The 20,503-nt window shown below is 44.3% G+C and overlaps 1 protein-coding gene across 2 annotated transcripts in view; it reads left to right on the forward strand.

Moving 5' to 3' along the window:
* The first annotated feature begins 719 nt into the window (after positions 1 to 719).
* The window catches only part of LOC149317862 (cytochrome P450 2J2-like), a 35,623-nt gene continuing 15,839 nt past the window's right edge, over positions 720 to 20,503 (forward strand). The window contains exons 1-3 of one of the 2 annotated variants that reach the window (XM_089508579.1): positions 720 to 867; positions 2,076 to 2,435; positions 13,641 to 13,803. In XM_089508579.1, coding sequence (XP_089364705.1) covers positions 2,265 to 2,435; positions 13,641 to 13,803 — 334 coding nt within the window. In that variant the 5' untranslated portion in view covers positions 720 to 867; positions 2,076 to 2,264. Of the gene's footprint in view, positions 868 to 2,075; positions 2,436 to 10,701; positions 10,775 to 13,640; positions 13,804 to 20,503 lie in introns of those variants that run through there. The other variant, XM_089508580.1, reaches the window with a different exon arrangement.

Below are 20,503 nucleotides of genomic sequence, written 5' to 3' on the forward strand. Positions count from 1 at the left end.
ATTTTCTTTCCACCCCCTTTGTTTCCATTGGGTTTTTAACAGGTGCTTAATGGGGAGGGCCATCAGCGCAAAGCGCAGTATAAATTGCCTATAAAAACTGGCAAAGTCCCCTAAACCTCTACACTTGTCTCTGACTCTGGTGAGGTTCCCCCTTCAACGCAGCTAGAATGTTCTTTAGGGGCTCATTCCCATCAGCAGGATGGCTCGGTTTCTGATTCAGCTTGGCTCTGTGTCGTAAATCGATTCCAAAAGGCCCCTTGTTCCCACTACGACAAGATTTTTCCTTACTCCAGAGTAAGCATGGTGTTTTGGGTTTTTTTTTTGGCACAATTTTTGTTCCCATTTGTGCTGCTTCATATGTCAATCAGGACGGCAGGAGGAGGAAGGAAGGAAGGAAGGAAGGAAGGAAGGAAGGAAGGAAGGAAGGGAGAGAGAGAGAAGCCCCTGAGTTGGGGATGGAGGAGGGGAAGAAGCGAGAGGAGGAAAGGCCCAGGAAGGCTGGCTTGTGTCTCTGGGGCTCCCTCCTTCCTGCTCCTTCCTTCCTTCCTTCCTTTCTTTCTTTCTTTCTTTCTCTCCTTTCCCTTCCCTTCCCTTCCCTTCCGTTCCCTTCGGCTGCTTCTCCTTCCCTGGGAAGAGGTGCACTCTGGGGCGATGCAATGACCCAGCTGTCATCAAGCAAAGCCTCCCCCCACTTCCCTCCTGGATCCCAGCCTGTCAGTTGCTGCTGCTGCTGCTGCTGCTACGGAAGGAAGGAAGGAAGGAAGGAAGGAAGGAAGGAAGGAAGGACGATCGATGCTCAGGAGGAGGTTTGCCCACGGCTCAGGCTGCTGAGAGAAGGAGGAGGAAGGAAGGAAAGAAGGAAGGAAGGTACCCAGGAGGAAGAGAAGGAGAAGGGGGGAACACAGCAAGTTTTTTTTTTTAATTAAAGTGATAAATCGATAGAATGGCTTAGCAACGACTTGCTTTTCCAAGAAGTTGCAAGATCAATTTATTGATTCATCGATTAATTTTGTTTTTTTTAAAAAGCACCCATGTCACAAGCACAAACTCAAAAGGCAGCACTCTGTGTGTGTGTGTGTGTGTGTGTGTGTGTGTGTGTGTGTGACATTTCTGGGGAGGGATGGGAGCCCCCCCCATCTCTGCCATTTGTCCCTCCCCTCAGAAAGAATCGGTTCTGACTGGTGGACAAACTGGTTAGGGCTTCTGGGAGCTGAAGTCCCAAACACCTGGAGGACCAAAGTCTGGGCATCACTGATAGAACTGGCTGACTTAGAGGTGCTTCAAAACCTCCCTCACCAGCCTGATGTGGGGTTAGCGCATCATCCAGATATACCAGCACCCCCTGAAAACAAGAAAGCATGTAGAATTTCAATCACCAAACACATAAACACTCCTGGAGCCCCTGCCAGTCCATGGCATGACCAAATATTCAAATGTGCCCAGGGGGCAATTAAAATCTGTTTTGTGTTAAGCTCTTTCCTTCATCCTTACTCAAAAGTAAGACTCAAAACAGATGGGCAGATGGGGGTTGCTTCTGGCCACTCTGGGGGCATGCCATTTAGATGACACATGCCTCCAGAGTGCCCAGAAGCTGCCCCAGGGCTGTGCCAGTCTGCCTAAGTTGGCCCAAAACCAACCCGTTTTTGTACTAATGTTTTTAACTGTTATATTGTATTTTTTATCTGGAATTGGAATGTTTTAATAATTTTGTAAGCCGCCCTGATCATACCTATGGAAGGGCGGGGTAGAAATAAAATGTATTATTATTATTATTATTAAAAGAAGCGGATCTTTTCTGCTCCTATTTGGGGCTGCAGACGGAGGCACCCTCGGGTGTGTTCACCACAAACCTGGGGCACTCGGGCTGGGAGCAGCTTCTGGTGGCTCCTTCCTGCCCATCTGCTTCAGAACTAAATGTCTTTTAAGTCTAATTTGGTAAATACTTTTTACTAAGCATGTATTTCAGAAGGACTGAAGACTGGTTGTTATTGGTCATCTTCTGTTTGAAAATATTAATTCCTTTGCTAACAAGATATACTACTATCTCTCCCATCCCCCAACATCTCTTCCTTCAGGTAATACATAAAGGAGTTAACCAGCTTCATAAATGCAGTCGCATAACTAAGTCAAGGTGGAACACATTTCCGTGGCTAATTATGGCGCAAGAAGCCTTGTCTTTTCATCTTTAGTTTGGAGACTATAAAAAGCGGTGCCAACTGGGGATACTGGAAAGGTACAACAGCAGAGAAGGAACAGTCAAGAGAATGGTTGGGATCTGGACAATTTTTATTGTTCTGCCAGTGGGCTTATTAATTCTATCCTATCTGAAACTCCTTTGGATTCGCAAGAAGTACCCGCCTGGCCCTTTCCCCCTTCCTCTTCTTGGAAGCTTGTGGTGGATGGGGCTCAGACTTTCTCCAGACAGTCTCATGAAGGTACGTCTTTCCAAGTTCAATGATATAGCTGTGTGAGTCTGTAGAATCAGTATGCAGAGAGATCTTGTAGCATCTTTGAGACTAAGGGGCAAAATAGATCATCCCAAAGGAGGGTTTTAAGCTGACCCTTCCAAAGGTCAATTGGGGCTGTGGCAACCGCATGCCATAGCCCCAATCTGCCTTTTTGCTGGCTGAAACAGGAGTGGGGAAGAGCATCTCCTTTTGGGGGCAGCAAAAAGCCAGCTTTTCCATCCTGCCAAGGCTAGAAGCCAGCTTTATGGCGCTCCTGCTGTGTGCGCTGTATAAATGCCACGCCGCCAGAGCACCTGGAAGCTGGTGCCCATGTAAACAGCTGGGTAGCTTCCAGGTGGCCTGGGGGCATGCATCTGTTCTGGCCCTATCTGAAAGAAAGAAGTTGGCAGCATGAGCTTTCCTAGACTTAAATCTACTTCCTCTCCATCAAATGCATCTGAGGAAATAGACTTAAGGGGCTGTACAGACAGCTCTGAAGGGGCAGCATGCAGCCACCCGTTTCAGCCAGATTGTGGCCATGACAAACACATGCTGCCGCCCTGATCTGGCCTTTGCACGGTGCAAAGAGGAGCTGCAAAAAGTTGCAGTGGCTTGGCAGTGCTCCTTGGGCATCATACATGTGCAGTGCTGGAGGAGCGCCATGTGCCGTAGTGCATAGCATCATGGCGCCATGAGGATGGAGTTGGGGCATACGTTGTGAGGATGCTACTCCCTGACTCCGTCCCCTTTAAGACTGGTCTGAACAGCCCCTAAGTCTATGAAAGCTCATGCTGCCAACTTCTTTCTTTCAGTTATTCTCAAAGGTGCTACATGATCTCTACATTTCTTCTAAGACAGTTATCAGCAACATCAAATGCTAAGTGAAGACTATAATTTTAAAAATAAATGTTTGAAATACAGGGGACTTGGGAACTGCTTAGCATAAATGCTCAGTGAAAGAGTCCAAGTCCAGCAAAATTCCTAATCAATGTATCTTTCTTTTCTGCAAGCATGTTTGATATACTGAAATTAAAATAGCAAAAGAAAAGTAACAGAGCAGTGAAAGAGAAACCAGAGCTACATTTTTACCCAATTTAACTAATGCAGTTGATCTTTTGATCTAAATGTTCAGATCAGGAAAACCAGGAAAATAAGGGTTAATCAGAAGGGATGACAAAAAGGACATCTTTAGACTGTAGGACAAATTACAGTAAGGAAGGATATGAGTTTGAGTTTCACAGATTCCTGTTTTACATTACCATAATCTGTGGTCAAACCAAATTGTCAAAATCTGCCCTTGATATTGAAACGATAAATAGTCTGTGTACATGAATGTTTTAAAGAAAGATCAAAGGGAATTGTGAAATGCCAGAAGGACATAGAGTCATGGGCCATGTTTTCTATTTTCCTAAGCATATTGATCTTGAACTGTAACATCTTATAATCTTTGGATAAGGCCTCTAAGTTCTTCTTGCTGATCAAGCATTAAAAGGATTAAAGTGGAACGCCAATGAAATGATGTTATGATGAATTGGATGAGACAGTTTTGGGGGAAGTATCTTGCTAGCAGGGAGGATAAGGGTTAAGCCTTTCTCCCCTGTGAAATGGACTCTCCAACTGTGAATTTTTGTTTTGCATACTTTGGTTTTTCAAATTCAAGCTCCTCTTGAAGGTAAGGAAACCAAGAATAAGAGTAGGAGAGCCAGCAAGTAGGAGGGAAAGCTACCCACTTGCTTCAGATTTAGAAAATAATAGGGTGAAGTAGGCTGTGGTAGAAACTACCAAGAAGAAGATAGTACCCATGAAAATTAATCTAAATTCATTTGTTAATTTCCTGTGACAAAGAAGGTGTGGTAGGTGCCACAGCAATGTTGTCAAACCTAAAGACGTTTGGGCGAAGTCAGAACATGGGCTGAAATGGGACCAACCTCTATGGCAGTCCCTCCTATTCCATGTATGAAAAGGAACCAGAGTGGAATTGGCTGTCTTTCAGGGAACAGAAATCAGGTGTAGCTTTGGAGGAGTGTGCAAAATGAGGACTTGGCCCTTCAGGTGATAATTTGAAGGACAATTGACCGCTCCATGAAGCTTTCCTTCAGTTGCCAAATTTCTAGCATTGCAGAGGGTGAGATACTGAACCATTCACAGGCAGAACTCTCCTGTTTGCTGTGTTTGTATTCCTTTGATACCTTTGTCTGTCCCCTTTCTTTGTGTAATCTCTATTTCTAAATCTTTAAGAGAAGTCTTTAAGTTACTCTCTGTGTGTGTGTGTGTGTGTGTGTGTGTGTGTGTGTAGTGTGTGCCTTCAAGCAATTTCTGACTTATGGTGACCCTAAGGCGAACCTATAATCAGGTTTTCTTGGCAAGATTTATACAAAGGAGGTTCCACTTTCCACTGAGTCCGAGAGCATATGACTTGCCCAAGGTAGATTTCATGGCCAAGTGTTCTCCAGAGTTGTAGTCCAATGCTCAAACCAGTTGTCACAATGCTAGAAATTTGGGTATGGAAGGAAACTTTCATTGGGGAGGAATGAATTCCTTTGGGAGAAGGCTGTGTGTTCATATTGGCTCCCCCCCCCCCCCAGTAGCTACTCCCCTGCGGTGCACTTGATGCCAAAATTATGGAATGGCCTGCCAGAAGAGATCCGTTACATTGCCAATCTTGACAGCTTTAAAAGACGGTCAAGATGGAGCTCTTCTGACAGGCCTTCTCTGGTTCACTGACACAGCTGCTCCCACTGTTTTGAATTGACTTGGATTGTTCCAAGACTTATTACAGTGACCAACTCTTGCTATGATTGTTTATTGACTATAATGATTTTAACAGTATTTTACACTCATCCCTCCATATTTGTGGCTTTGATTATTCACGGATTTGGTTAATATGTTCCCTCTAAGAATCTCTAGGTCATCCAGTGTAACTCTATGGTCAACTTTAACTAAAAGTTGCCCTGAAAGACCTAGAGCAGGGGTCGGCAACTTCCGGCCCGCGGACTGGATGTGGCCCGCGGAGGCCTGGCGACCGGCCCCTGGCTGCTGTTGCCGCTGCTGCCGCCGCCACGGCAGCCACCCGTCGCAGCTTTTCGCCACTCTGGGTGCCGCCATTTTGGGCGGCAAAATGGCGGTGAAGTCTCACGCGACCTCCCCTGAGGTCGCGCGAGAGTTCACCGCCATTTTGGGTGAAAAAATGGCGGCGCCCATAGCCCCAGAGGGCTCCAATGGCGGCAGCGGGCCCCTGGGAGGCCAGTTGCCATCGCTGGGGCCCTCCAGGAGGGCTCCGACGGCGGCAGCGGGCCCCTGGGAGGCCAGTTGCCATCGCTGGAGCCCTTCAGGAGGGCTCCTGCGGCGGCGGCAGGCCTCTGGCGTCAGGGGCCGGTAAAGATGGGGAGGCCTCCAGCGCTGGCGGTCCCCGCCGGCTCTTTCCCGGCCTCTGACAGGGCCTGGGGCCCCGTCAGAGGCCGGCAAAGAGGAGGTGGCCTGGCCCCCGGGGGCGGAAGCTCCGGCCCCAGGGGTGGGAACTCCGCCCCGGGGTAGAAGCTCCACCCTCAGAGGGTGGAGGCTCCACCCCTGGCACGCGGCCCCGCCCCCGGGGGGTGGAAGCTCCACCTCCCTGGCTTCGGCCCCCCAGTTGTCTGAGGGACAGCAACCTGGCCCCCGGCTCAAAAAGGTTGCCTACCCCTGACCTAGAGATTCCTAGAGAGGATACTCTACTAGGCCTTTGTAGCTCCTCCAGCGCAGTTCTATGGTCAGTGTCTGTTGGATGTTGACCACAGAGTTGTCCTGGAGGAACTAGAGATTCCTAGAGAGGATACTCTACTAGGCCTTTGTAGCTCCTCCAGCGCAGTCCTATGGTCAGTTCTGTCAGATGTTGACCACAGAGTTCCCCTGAAGGACCTAGAGATTCCTAGAGAGGGGTCCTCTAAGGTAAAAACATGGTGTTTTTGCTATTTGCAGTTTTTCCACATTCAAGGGGGTCTTGTGCCCCTAACTCTAGCGAATATGGAGGGACAAGTGTATTGTAAATTGTAGGTGTTATTTTAGGAACAGGGGAGTGTGGGATTATTTTATTGTTTTTCTGGTTTTATGATCACATGGAGAGGTAGCATAGAAATTATTATTATTGTTGTTATTTTCCTTGAGAAAAGGCGGGCTATAAATAATAATAATAATAATAATAATAATAATAAGATTCACATTTGTTTGTTTGTTCGTTCTTAGATTATTTATGCCTCTGTCTTCAGCCCAAAATGCCCTCAGAGTCCTGTTGTTGTTGTTGTGTGCCTCCATGTCATTTTTGACTTATGTTTACAAATCTCAGTTTACAAATCAATAGTTTGGTGGTTCCTGTACTCATGCTTTCAACCTTTATAAGACACGGCATGCCAGAGAATGGCAGTGGGCAAAGGGATTTACTCTAGTAATTCATGGCTGCTCTTCTCTCCCTTCAGAGGCCACATTAATGGAAGTTGGAATATGGAGGAAGGGTATCATAGCATCTAATGGGGTCAAGGCATGATGGCGCTGTGCCTGGCTGCCCCTCTGTCCCTCAGAAGCCAGAGCAATGGGTGTTGCGTCATGGAGGGATGTATGTTAGGAGTGCATGTCAGGTTGCATGGCTCACATGCACATATTCACTTTTAATTCTAGTAAGCTGCCTTGAGCTACAGCTTTGGGTGGAATGCAAGTTATAAATAAATCAATGCAACATTTATTGTACCACGGAAGTTATTTGTGAGCAGGTTTACATACTGCTGTTTGATTGTGCATTATTTTCTGAGTGTCTTTGTCATATTTGATGGTAGGATGCCTCAAGCGCTGTAAAGACAAAGGAGAAGTGTCATATCAGTGAATATCTCAGACAGCAGCAGATGATGCTTCCTCTTCACCAATATCCAAAGATCCATCTATGAAGCAGGAGGCTGGATCTGGTGGGAGTGATGATCAACATAAAGATCATCCAGTTTTCTTGAAATGCGTCAGTCCTTCTGTGGCCAATGCAAAACCTCATTGTAGCAGACAGTTTCTCCATCAACCACATACCTCAAACTCTAGACCAGTCATAGCGAAACTATGGCACACATGCCAGAGGCGGTACTTAGAGCCCTCTCTGTGGGTATACATGCTGTTGCCCTAGCACAGAGTTTGTCAGAGTTTCTTACTAGAAAGCCAGAGGGACGTGGCACTTTGCAATAAATAAGTGGGGTCTGGGTTGCAGTTTGGGCACTCGGTCTGCAAAAGGTTCACCATCACTGTTCTAGACCATCAGTTCTCAAGGGAGAGGTCACCTGACTTCCAACATTTGGCTACTTCTAATCTGGTAGCAGGAATAAGAAAAAATGATCAGTTTTTTATATTTCAGGTTCCCACTCCAATTTTTTAAAAGTCACCTTTTGCTCCAGTTCTTCTGGACACCTCTGGAGCTATGGTGGACATCTCTTTACAGTGTGTCCTGTTGTGTTGCCTATCAGTGGTGTCCCCTCCTGGGGTGTCACCCAGTCTTGGGGTGGGCTTCCAGGAGCAAGAACCAAAAGGGCACTCCCCCCACCTCACTGCTTCGGTGCCATTCTAGGTGCTGTAGCAGCAAGGTCGGGGCCATGCTTGGCCCTCTGAGCAGCTCCCCTGATCTTCCAAGGCCCCCATGACTATGGCTGTGTAGGACCGGGAAGGCAGCTGCCCGCCTCCCTCTGGAGTGTACTACTCCACCGGGTGACACTCCAGAGGGTGTAACCTGGTGTGGTCTGCACCACTGGACCTCCTTAGTGACACCATTGCTGCCTGCCACTGCCATCACAAGTTGCACCATGTCAGGTCAGAATGAGATGCTCAGCCATGTGATCAATGTCAGGTATATTCCTCAGAGGGAGTGACCTGCAGCCATGGGGCGTGTGAACAGTAGTACATGCGTGCAAACAGCTGCCTGCTGTTGCTTCAGTGTCAGGTAATGAATCACAGAATCATAGGCCTGTTACAGGCTGCCAAAATAATGCTGCTTCGGGTCTCTTTGGAGGTATGCTATTTAAATGATGCATGGGTCCTAAGAGTCCGGAGGTTGCGCCAAAGCCACACTCCATTCCTAAGCACTGGAGTGCAGCTTTGGTGCAGCTTCCGGATTCTTAGGATGCATGCATCATTTAAACAGCATACCTCCAAAGAGACCCGAAGCAGCTTTATTTTGGCAGTCTGTAACAGGCCATAGTTGGAAGAGACCACAAAGGCCATCCAGTCCAACCCCATTCTGCCATGCAGGAACTCTCCATCAAAGCATCCCCATTGACAGATGGCCATCCAGCTTCTGCTTAAATACCTCCAAGGAAGGAGACATGCCTTCCTTAGTCACTGCAGCAGAGAAATAGATTTGGGTGTCATCAGCATACTGATCACACCCCGCCCCATGTCTCCAGATGATCTCACCCAACGGCTTCATGTAAACGTTAAATAACATGGGAGACAGAATGGTGTCCTGAGGGATGCCAGATTTTAACTCCCTTTTAGAGGAATAACTGTCTCCCAACATCACCATCTGGAATCTACCCGAGAGGAGATAGGAATGGAGCCACTGAAGTGCAGTGCCCCTAATTCCCAATTCCTTCAGGTATTCCAGAAGGATACCATGGCCTATGGCAGGGGTGGCGAACTTATGGCATGCACACCTCAGGGGGCACTCAGAGCCCTCTCTGTGGGCATGTGTGCCGTTGCCCCAGCACAGAGTTCACCAGAATTTTTTTACTAGAAAGCCAGGGAGCCGTGGCACTTTGTGATAAATAAGTGAGTTTTGGGTTACAGTTTGGGCACTCAGTCTCTAAAAGGTTCGCCATCACTGGCCTATGGTATCAAAGGCCGCTGAGAGGTTCAAAAGCACCAGCAGGGTCACACTTCCCCTGTCGATGCCCAGACGGAGATCATCGACTAAGGCGATCAAGGCAGTCTCAACTCTGTATCCTGTCCCGAAGCCAGTTTGAAATGGGTCTAGATATTCGTCTTCCTCCAAGACTGCTTGGAGTTTGAAGGCAACCACTTTTCCCATCACTTTGCCCAAAAAAGGAAGCAAGGAGACTGGTCTGAAATTATTTCTGTCTAAGGGGTCAAGGGAGGGTTTTTCATCAGTGGTCTAACCACGGCTTGTTTTAAATAGTCTGGAAAGTGACCCTCCCTGAAGGATGCATTGCTTATAGATTGAAGCAGTATTTTTACTGCATTGCCTCCCTGGACAGCCAGCCATGATGGGCGAGGATTGAGAGAGCAAGTCGTCTTCCCCACACTTCCAAGAAGCTTGTCCACTTCACTCAAAATGATCCAGTGTAACATTGTCCACAGAGTCGCTGGACATCTCTCTTGTTGTCTCTGCAATAATGCTCACGTCTAAGTCAGCTCTTGTCTGAGAGAGTTTACCTGCGAAAAAATTATTAAATGTGTCACAGCAGGCTTTAGTTGGCTCTAACAAGGGGTTCAAGGTGGAAGGCATCTGAGTTAGGTCTTCAACCACCCTGAACAGTTCTGTTGGACGAGACTTTGCAGACTCAAAGCTCATACTGTGTGACTCTAGGTTGGGAGGAGTGGTTTACATGTAGGATTGCCATAATGCTCTACTAAAAACCAGGACAAAATTTAGCCCAAAATCTAGGACAATTGTAGGATAAAATTTAGCCCAAAATGTAGGACATTTAAGAAAAATGGAGGACCTTAAATGTCTTACATTTTGGGCTAAATTTTGTCCTACATTTTGTCCTGGTTTTTAGTGGACAATTATGGCAACCCTATTCCATGTTAATCTGTGTATTGTTCAGTTGTTGGTCCTCTGGAAGAAATCTACTACAACCAAAAAAATCTAGGCTAACATCTGTCTCCCAGAGGGCCTTCTCTACTACTGCTCCTAAACTATGGAACGACGGCCGGAGGAGATCCGTCACATTTCCACTCTGGTAGCTTTTAAGAAAGCACTCAAGACGGATCTCTTCCGGCAGCCTTTCCAACTTAGTTACCCTCCCCAGATATAGAGATATTTGTCCCCTCATCTGTCTATTTCCCCCCGCCAATGTTTCTGCCTATTTTTTGGTTGTTCAATGTTTTTAATGTTTTTAATGTTTTAATATCAAGGATGCCTTTTGGCACCAACACTTTTTAATTTATATTTAAATGACATCATCCCAGCACTTTCTGGCCCAGAATTTTTTCCACCTACACTTGGATCAAAAAAGATCTCTATTCTGTTATATGCTGATGACATGGTTTTAATTTCACTTACACGTATAGGTCTGAGAAGGTTACTTTCCAAGCTGGAGGTATTTTGTTCCAAGGAAAAGCTTGTTATCAACTATAATAAAACAAAGGTAATGGTTTTTGGGAAAAGACACTCTGATTTTCGTTGTTCTATTAACGGTCATCAGATTGAACAATGCAGAGAATTTAAGTATCTCGGCATTTACTTCACAGAAAACCTCTCTTGGAAGCCCCACATAGAAGCTAGCAGAGCAGTAGCTGTGAGATCAATTGGAGCAATCCTTAGATTCTATAATCAGGCAGGGGGTCATTTAGTTGCACCTGCTGTTAAAATATTTCAGAGTAAAGTTATAACCCAGATTCTTTATGGCGCTGCCGTGTGGGGTTGGGATGATTCCCAAATGGTCAAACTAGAGGCCATCCAGAATATGTTTCTCAGGAAATTGCTCCTACTCCCTCCTGGCACGCCTGCAGCCTTGGTCCGGGCTGAGGTTGGCCTCCCTTCCATTAGAGCTCGCATTCATTTTACTTTACTTAATTATTGGAGATCTGTTAAAGAGTCTACGGTTAAGGTTTTTCCTAAGTTGTGTTTTCAATATTTATCAAGCTGCAAAGTCTGGAGCTCAAGACACCAGAGGCTGCTTGAATCATATCCTGCTCTAATTGAAAATTCTTCCAGTTGGAATTCAAGAGGGAAACTCCGTGAATATATTTTTAACCATGATGTGCATCTGGATAGACTGGTTATTAATAATTCGAAATTTTCCAAATGGTTTAGATTATATAAATTGGACCATCAGATGGCTGTTTACCTAGGGAATCTTACATTTCTAAAGCTTAGACAGGCTTTTACAGCTCTTCGCTTTCAAACAATGCCCTCAGCCATGATTGATGGTAGATATTCACATACACCTAAGGATTCCCGTTTATGTATTTGTGGAGCCCCACAAATCGAGGATTTGCCTCATTATTTGTTTTCTTGCTCACTATATACTGGTCCAAGAACTAAATTTATGGGATCTATTCTGTCCATTTTACAGTCTAATACCATTTCTGAAAAGATTTATTATCTCTTGTCTGATATCGATTCTAAGGTAACTTATAAGGTTTCACTGTTTGCTTCAGCAGCAATCAAAATTCGGGCAAGGGTAATAGCAGACATTGCAGTTGATTGTCAGGGGGATGGCCCTATCTAAACTTTGAAGCCGTTTATGTTTGTTTAAAAAAAATGTTTTTAATGATGGTTAGGTGGATGATCTTACCCAAACCTTGAAGTGGTTTTTTTTTTTTTGTTTTTTTAACGTTGTCTTATTTAATTGACTGGAAGTATATTGTGTATTAAATCTGGATGTTATCTGATGGAATATTTTATAATTTTGAATTGCTGTTATTGGTTTTATATTTTATCATGCGAATGGCCTTTGGCTTAAGCATTAATAAAGATTGATTGATTGATAATGTTTTAATATTATTACTGTTTAATTCTGTTTTAGTACTGGGAATGAGGGGTGGTGGTAGGTCTAGGGTTTGATTTTTTAACTCTATTGTAATTTGTTGTATTTTATTGTTGTAACCCGCCCGGATTCTTCGTGATTGGGCGGGCTAGAAATAAATCTGTTATTATTATTATTATTAGTTGTTGACTGGCAAGGCCTGAGGGTGGGAGGACAGGCAAGGAGGATGTGTGTCTGCTTACTTAGTAGCCCAGTCTCTGCTGGGAAAACCCCAGACCCAGCATGGTTTTCATTTGCATTGGGCTGGGTCTTGAGTTTAGTGTTTTTCAGGACTGGGAACCAAACTTTGTTCACTTCAAGGGTTTCTTCTTTCTGGTTGAAATTATCCAAATGTTTATGGATTTCAATGGCATCCCTGTGCATTTTGACCTGATAGTTCTTGGCATACTCCAGAATTTCAGTGTTATCAAACAGTATTTTGTACCCAGGATGGTTTATAACCTGTTCTTCTGCTACTGTTGATTTTTTTGGCTGACATAGTCTGCAGTGTTTCCCGTATTCCTTGATTTGTGTTTGAATACTGCGTTTGGTGGTCCCTGTGTAGACATGTTTGCAGTTGCACCATATGCGGTCAACTCCTGCGGCTGTCAGAGGGTCTCTCTGGTCCTTCATTGAGCGCAGCATTTGCTGGATTTTCTTCGTTGGTTTGGAAACCATTTGAAGGTTGTGCTTCCTCACCACTTTGCCTATTCTGTCTGTGACTCCTTTGATGTATAGTAAAAATACCTTCCCTTTGGGTGGCTGCTTGTCTTCACATCTGGGTTGTTCTGGGTCTGGCAGCCCTTCTGACAATAGAAATGAGAAGAATGTCTATGAAAGAAACACATTCTTGGATGATAATAGTCTGCTCTGCTCCTTTCAAACTAAGCTAAAAGAGCAAAGGATGGTAAGGAGACCTATTACAGCCTCATTAAAGAGCAGATGGGAGGAGAGTGGAGGAGTTCAGTCTTAGATGAATTCTTTTTCTTTTACAATTTAATAAATCATGTATGAAGTGGACAATATTATCTGCCCATAAAGCTTTTGGGATTGGTGGCTGATAGAAGGAAGGAAAGCAAGCAGAAAAGGGAGACCCTAATGGACAAGAAAGCAGTAAGAACAAGTGCATGAGCTGCTGTTTCTTCCATCATCGGGGACCTCCAGGTCAAACGAATTGCTGTTTTTCTCATTTGTCTTTTACACTTTATCCATTTTTTAAATGACAGATCTATTTTCACACATTTTTTGGAGTACTGATGTTACCTTGTGGGGCAGTGTACCTGAAAGACAAGTTGATTTCCTTCCCCCGAAATAAATAAAAGGCAGAAATCTGAGATGGAAAGGAAAACTTTGAGGAGGAATGGGAAAGGATCGCAGATACCTCTGGCAAAAAGCTGAGAAAGTTTGAAGGCACTGTATTAACTTGAAATAATAACTTGGTTAAAATATGAAGTTTCTTTTCTGTGTTTTGATCCAATGGCAGCTTTCTAAGGAATATGGAAACATTTGCACAATATGGATCACACATCATCCCGTCGTAGTCCTGTCTGGATTCCAGACGGTGAAAGAAGGCCTGATCAACCATTCGGAAGAGCTGCGTGACCGACCACTGACCCACTTCCTCATACAGGCCTTTAATAGAAAGGGTGAGTTGTTTAGAAGTTGTTTGTGTGTGTTTTCTCCTGCTAAGCAAAGAGAATAAAGGAAACTTTGTTCACCAGGCAAGTTTTTGAAGTAGCCATTGTACTGTACTGCCTTCTCCTGCTATTATGATCTTTTGGAACTGAGGTTGTAATGTAGGTTCCAGGATAAACTCAGAAGGCAAGAAAGATTGTTGTTGTTGTTGTTGTTGTTGCGTGCCTTCAAGTCTCTTTCAACAAATGGTGACCCAAAGAGAAACCTATCATGGGATTTTCTTGGCAAGATTTGTTCAACGCTGGGTTGGCTCTGCCTTCGCTTGAGAGCGTTTGACTTGGCCAAGGTCAACCAGTGGGTTTTGTGGTTGTGGTGAGAATCGAACCTTGGTCTCTAGAGCTGTAGTCCAACACTGAAACCACTATGCAATGCTGTCTTTCTATAAGAAGTATAAGGAGAACGCATTCTGGAGTAATAAATTTGTGGAAGATACAAGTGGTATTGAAAAGAAGTAATCCTGCTGGTTAGAATGAACCTCTATACTTGCTTTGGTCTCTTTTTTGCGCATACATTTCCCCCCTGGATTTTTCTTCTCTGATTTCATCCGTCTGATAATCTCCTATGAAAGAGTAATATTCCCTGTTAACCAGGATTTTAAGGTATGGAGTAAAGCCTCGAAACGACACAGGCAACAGTTGTCTGAAGCCATTGGAAACAGTCATGGACTGCTTGGTTTCTATCAGGGTCGAGGTGGATTTTATCCTGGGAATGGGGTCACCTTATCTGATCAGCCAAACAGTTTGGTTATTGACCCTATCTTATCCAGTCTAATGAATACACAGAAAAAGAATCCAGAATTAAAAGCTGTTACCTCCTCCTTTGGTTGACTTACATCAAGAATGGTGAAGTTATTTTGCTTTTCCTCCCTACAACAGCCTTCTCCTTTGGATCCTTACGTTTTCTAGAAGCACAATGTCCAGACACCATGAAAGCACTGTTTTTCTGAACAACACTAATCTCTCAACCACATAAATTCATCATTTGTTGACCAGTGTATTGCGATTTTAAATTTTATTATTAATAGCTGAAGTTTATTATATTTATTTATTATATTACCTTACCTTTATTATATTTCCTGAATGTATTTATGTATCACCTCTCAGCTGACCAAGGTCTCCAAGGGACTGACCAACAGCTTAAAGTTAGCAAAATAAACCAGCTAGTTTAGTTATAACACAATTCCTCATACTAGAACCAGTCCTGTTTTAGTAGTATCTGTCCAATGTGGTATTATAGTGGTCTGAGCATTGGACTATGACTCTAGAGATCAGGCTTTGATTCCCTGCTCAGCCATGGAAACCCACAGAGTAACCAGGGGCAAGTCACACATTCTCAGCCTCAGAGAATCCCTTGCTAGGTTCACCTTAGGTTCATCTTAAGTTGGCAATGACTTGAAGGCACACAACAAGAATGGTTATTATTTAACTATCCGTGAGTATAGGTGTTAAATAAACTAGCAGTTGTAAAGCCAAATTGCAACAGAAGTGAGGTCACCTGAGGTTCTGATGTGTAGTATCATCAGCATGGAGATGGCATCCAGCTTTAGTTCTGCTTCTCATCAAATTCAGAAGTACTTGCAGGTGGAATGGCTTTGGTGAGGGCCAACAATCAGAATTTTGATGAAGACAAAGTAGAGCTACTGCGAGTAGGTGGCTTATCTTCCCAAGGGAATGATGTTAATCTTGTTTTAGCTGAGATTACAGGTTCAACAGCTCCTTGATCTATCTTTTCCACTTGTATAATTACCCTTTCTGTTTCTGAGATTCAGGTGATGGACTGGTAATTGCAGGAAATGTACCCTACTCTTCCTGAACCCTTTATTTCTTCCAAAAGGGTGTTTGTTTTTTAATGAATCTTTCTAGTCCACCAGACTTCTCCTTTTCACGCCCTTCACCAGTCTTCTGTGTATTTTTTATCCTGGCTCTGGTTTAATGTGTTCATGTGACTGTGCATGAACTGCGCAGGCAGAGGAGACAGGAAAAGTGTGTGTGATGAGGAGGCCATCCCTATTTCTGCCCACTGTTTTGCAAGATTGCTGGGATGGTAATGGAAGACAGAGATGCCAAAGAGAGAAAAAGACAATAGAGGGAGAGATTATTGGGAGAGACTTCAAGCCCTAGCCCTCGGTGCAGGAACACAAAAGCCAAGCAATCCCTGTAACAGATGGTTGTCCAACCTCGGCTTCAAAACCTCCAAAGAAGGAGACTCCACTACTCTCTGAGACATTGTGTTCCACTTTTGATCAGCTCTTATCAATAGGTGTTTCTTCCTAATTTTTATGTAGAATGTCTTTTCCTGTAGCTTGAATTCACTGCTCCGTGTCCTAGTCTCTGGGGCTGCACAAAACAAACTTACTTCTTTAATTTTTTGTGGGTTTTTCAGGCTATGTGGCCATGTTCTAGAAGAGTTTGTTTCTGATATTTCACCAGCATCTGTGGCTGGCATCTTCAGAGAATGCTGGCATGGAAGAGAGTGATACACACACACACACACACACACACACACACACACACACACACTGTGAACCTAGGCTGGGAGGAGTGATTTCCATGTTAATCTGTGTATTGTTCAGTTGTTGAATGGCAAGGTCTCTCGGTTGGAGGATCTGCAAAGAGGATTTGTGTCTTTTTAATTAGAGATCCATTGTCTGCTGGGAAAACCCCTGATTCTGATGGTGGTTTTCATTTGCATTTTGTTGGGTCTTGATTTTGGTCTTTTTCAGGACTGGTAGCCAAACTTTGCTAACTTTAAGGGTTTCTTCTTTCCTTTTGAGGTTGTCCAGATGTTTGTGGATTTCAAATGCATGTCCTCCCATCCTGAGGCCTTGCCATTCAACAACAGAACAACACAGAGATTAACATGGAAATCACTCCTCCCAACCCAGGGTCACACAGTATATATATACCCCACTCTCTTCCATGCTAGCCTTCTCTGAAGATGCCAAAGCCACAGATGCTGGTGAAACGTCAGGAATACACTTTTCTAGAACATGGCCAGAGAGCCCCAAAAACGCAGAAAAAACTATGGATGCTGGCCATGAAAGCCTTCGACTTCACAAATTTACTTCTTTTTTCATATGACACGCCTTCACATATTTAAATATGACTATCATGTCACATCTTAACCCTCTTTTCCCCAGGCTAAACACATCAGCTTGTCAACATCCTTCTTGAATTGTGGTGCCCAGAACTGGACACAGTGTTCCAGGTGGGGCCTGACCAGAGCAGAATAGAGTGGCACTATGACTTCCCTTGATCTAGACCCTATACTCCTATTGATGCAGCCTAATATTGCATTGGCTTTCTTAGCTGCTGCATCTCATTGCTGATTCATGTTCAACTTGTGGTCTACTAGGACTTCTAGTTCCTTTTCAGTCTTTTTAAGCCAGGTGTCCTCCGTCCTATATCTATGTATTGCATTTTTTCTTCCTAAGAGCAGTACCTTACATTTCTCTGTGTTGAATTTCATTTTGTTAGCTTTGGCCCAGCTTTCTAGTCCATTCAGGCCATTTTGGATTTTGATCCTGTCGTCTGGAGTATTAGCTACTCCTCCTAGTTTGGTGTCATCTGCAAATTTCATAAGCATGGATGGGGGAACCATCTAATGAGAATGCAATGAGTGGCAAGATTGATAGGAAAAAATGAATGCTATTGGTTGATAGATTTATGCATGTTGGGAAGAAAAAAGTGCATAGGCAGGAACGCCCTTTTGTGCTGATTTGAATTCATCTAGGATAAATGTGCTGCTAACAATGCAATTTGAGTGTGGATTTCTACAAGTCAGTGTGATGTAAATGGGGTGAAATCTTGGCAACAACTGTGCACTGGATCTGGATTATTTTGCTGGTGTGGATTCAGCCTCAGTTGAAAACTGAGGTGAAATGGATTAGTTGCTTGAAGGTGCATTTCCCCATGCATCTACCTGCCTGAGAAATGAAGTCTGAAGGAGGGGTGCTCCTTCTTGCCCCACCAGTGGGTGACAACCCCAAATGTTACATAGGAGGAACCCACCTTAGTCACTCAAAGATACAGCTGTGTTGGTCTGTAGAAGCAGTATGTAGAGAGATCTTGTAGCACCTTTGAGACTAACTGATATAAAGAAATTGGCAGCATGAACTTTCATAGACTTCAGTCTACTTCCTCAGAGTCATACCTTTGAATTCAACCTTTATGGAAAGCACCAAATTTAGGAGAATGGAGTGGAAATCCATCAACCTGTTCGAGAAACCTGCCCAAGTACAAACAGACATTTTCTTTCTCAATTTATGCATCTGTGGAAGTAGACTAAGTCTATGAAGGCTCATGTTCCTAACTTCTTTATTTCATTGAGTCTCAAAGGTGCTACAAGATCTCTCTACCTCCTCAGGGGCTTTATAGACTGGCCCCTTTTTGCGCTGGATCAGGGCCATGGTAACCTCATGCCGCAGCTCCAATCAGGCCTTTTGAGGGTGCAAAATGGAGTGGCAAAAAGCGGCTCCTTTTTGTGCCCTTGAGAGTGCGCTATAGCCATGGTGGTGCTGCTGTATGGCGCCCAGTCGGTGCTGCGTTATCTGGATGCAGCTCCAGAGGTGTGTCATGATGCTGCGCACCATCTGGTGTGGCATGTGGTATCAGGGCACCTGGGGGGGACAGAGTTGAGTGGGCGTTGTCAGGGCACTGTGCCCCGACTCTGCCCCCAGGCCGGCTTTTCATGCTGGTCTGTAAAGGCCCTTAGTCATGTTTCTGTTGAAATAAATCTCAAGTAAAGTTCCTCTTTTTTGCTTTCTGTCAGATTGATTTATTAACAGGTGTGCGCACATGTATCCAGACCCACTGCAAATGAACACGGTGCTTGCCAGGTAGACAATCAGTTTGTTCCACCACCCAACTATTCCTTCCCAGATGCTGTCAGGGTCCCCCTTTTTGGGTCCCTCTGCCATGGATGTTTTGTTAGAGCGTTAGAAGTTTAGAACGTAGGAGTGCAGAACGCTGTGATAGCTTGCAGGTGCCAGTGGGGCTGAATATGGGAATGTGGAGGAGGTGGCAGAGACAGACTCCCAAGGATGGCTGGCCTGGGAATGGAATGTGTGGATGGGAGGGGTGTCGTGGTGGTGATAATATTGAAAGTGCTGTTAGCTTATGATAGCCTTGTTTAAATATTTGAAGGAATGCCATACTGAGGAGGGAGCGAGCTTGTTTCCGCTGCTCCAGAGACTAAAACATGGAAGAATGGATGCAAGTTACAGGAAAAGAGATTCCACCTAAACATTAGGAGGAACTTCCTTACAGTGAGAGCTGTTTGACAGTGGAACACACTCGCTCAATGGAGTCTGGTGGAGTCTCCCTCCTTGGAAATCTTTAAACAGAGGCTGGATGGCCATCTGTCAATGGGGATGCTTTGATTGAGAGTTCCTGCATGGCAGAATGGGGTTGGACTGGATGGCCCTTGTGATCTCTTCCAACTCCATGGAGTTTATCACACGAAGGAGATCGGGAGTTTATCCAATGAATATCCTGGAAAAATCACGTAATTATGCAAAATGATTTCACACAACATCACAAAAAACCTGCCATTAAAGTGGTCACAAAGAAGCATTAACTTGCATCTTTTTACTTTTGGGATTTCAGTGAGAATGCATTTCCGATATCACTTTATTTGTGCAATTGCATGTGATCATCACTTACGTAATTACTTGTCATTTTCACTTTATTTGCAGGATGTTTTAAATGGGCTTTAATCTGTCTTTAATGCTGAAATTAGTCCCAATGTGATAAACTCCTATGATTCTAGCTCATCAGTCTGAGCAAAGCATATCTTCCTTTGCTGATCACCTCCAGTAAACTCCTTCTGGTTCATCAATAAAATCTGGTTACTGAGTTAAGATAAAGACAGGCCATCACAGATGCCACAATGATTCTGCAGGACACATGTTGGAAAAAAGCAGGGGAAAAGAGGTTTTCCTGGAAACTGCAGAATAAAAAGGGTTTTCCCCCTAAACCACATTATAGCCTAAAAGATGTGCTTTCCAACAGCACCAGAATTGAAGTGGATATGGATTCTTTTGCAAGTGTGTTTCCAGCCCAAGGGAGCAAGCAACATGTTCTCTCACTCCATTTAAAATTGTGGATTCATGTGGGAAAGAACAGTTTGCTGGTGTTTCCCATAGCAAATATAAAGCCCATGAGCAAGCATCCTCACATCAGTGGTACACATTTTTTTTATCATAAAAACAAAAGGCTAGGTTTATCTGAGGGACACCTAGTACCCTCAGAAGCTAGACAGATGTACACTGATGTTTCAAAATATGGAAAAATGGGTGTGGATGTGTCTATACATTAAATCTGTGTCATGGCAATTACCAGCATAACATGTCACCAGTGCTCCTTATAGGAACATCACCTGTAGAACTGCTCTGAGAGTGGACTTCTGGGTGGGTTGCAAGAGTTTCTGTGGTCGTCTTACTGATGGCTTCCATTAGCGCAGAGACAGAGGTGGTGAATGTTGCTTGAGTGGAAGAAGAAAATGTATAAGACCAACTGGCCTTAAATGTTTCAGTGCTAGATGTGGCTAACAACCTCTATTCCCAAAAAAGGGAAAGGTAGTCTCTTGACATGAATGTCTAGTTGTAACTGACTGTAGTGGGTGATGCTCAACTCCGTTACTAAGCTAAAG

Source organism: Sceloporus occidentalis, unplaced genomic scaffold (assembly GCF_023333645.1).
Source record: "Sceloporus occidentalis isolate IW3139 unplaced genomic scaffold, rSceOcc1.0.p SCAF_2, whole genome shotgun sequence".
Taxonomy (NCBI): Eukaryota; Metazoa; Chordata; class Lepidosauria; order Squamata; family Phrynosomatidae; genus Sceloporus; species Sceloporus occidentalis.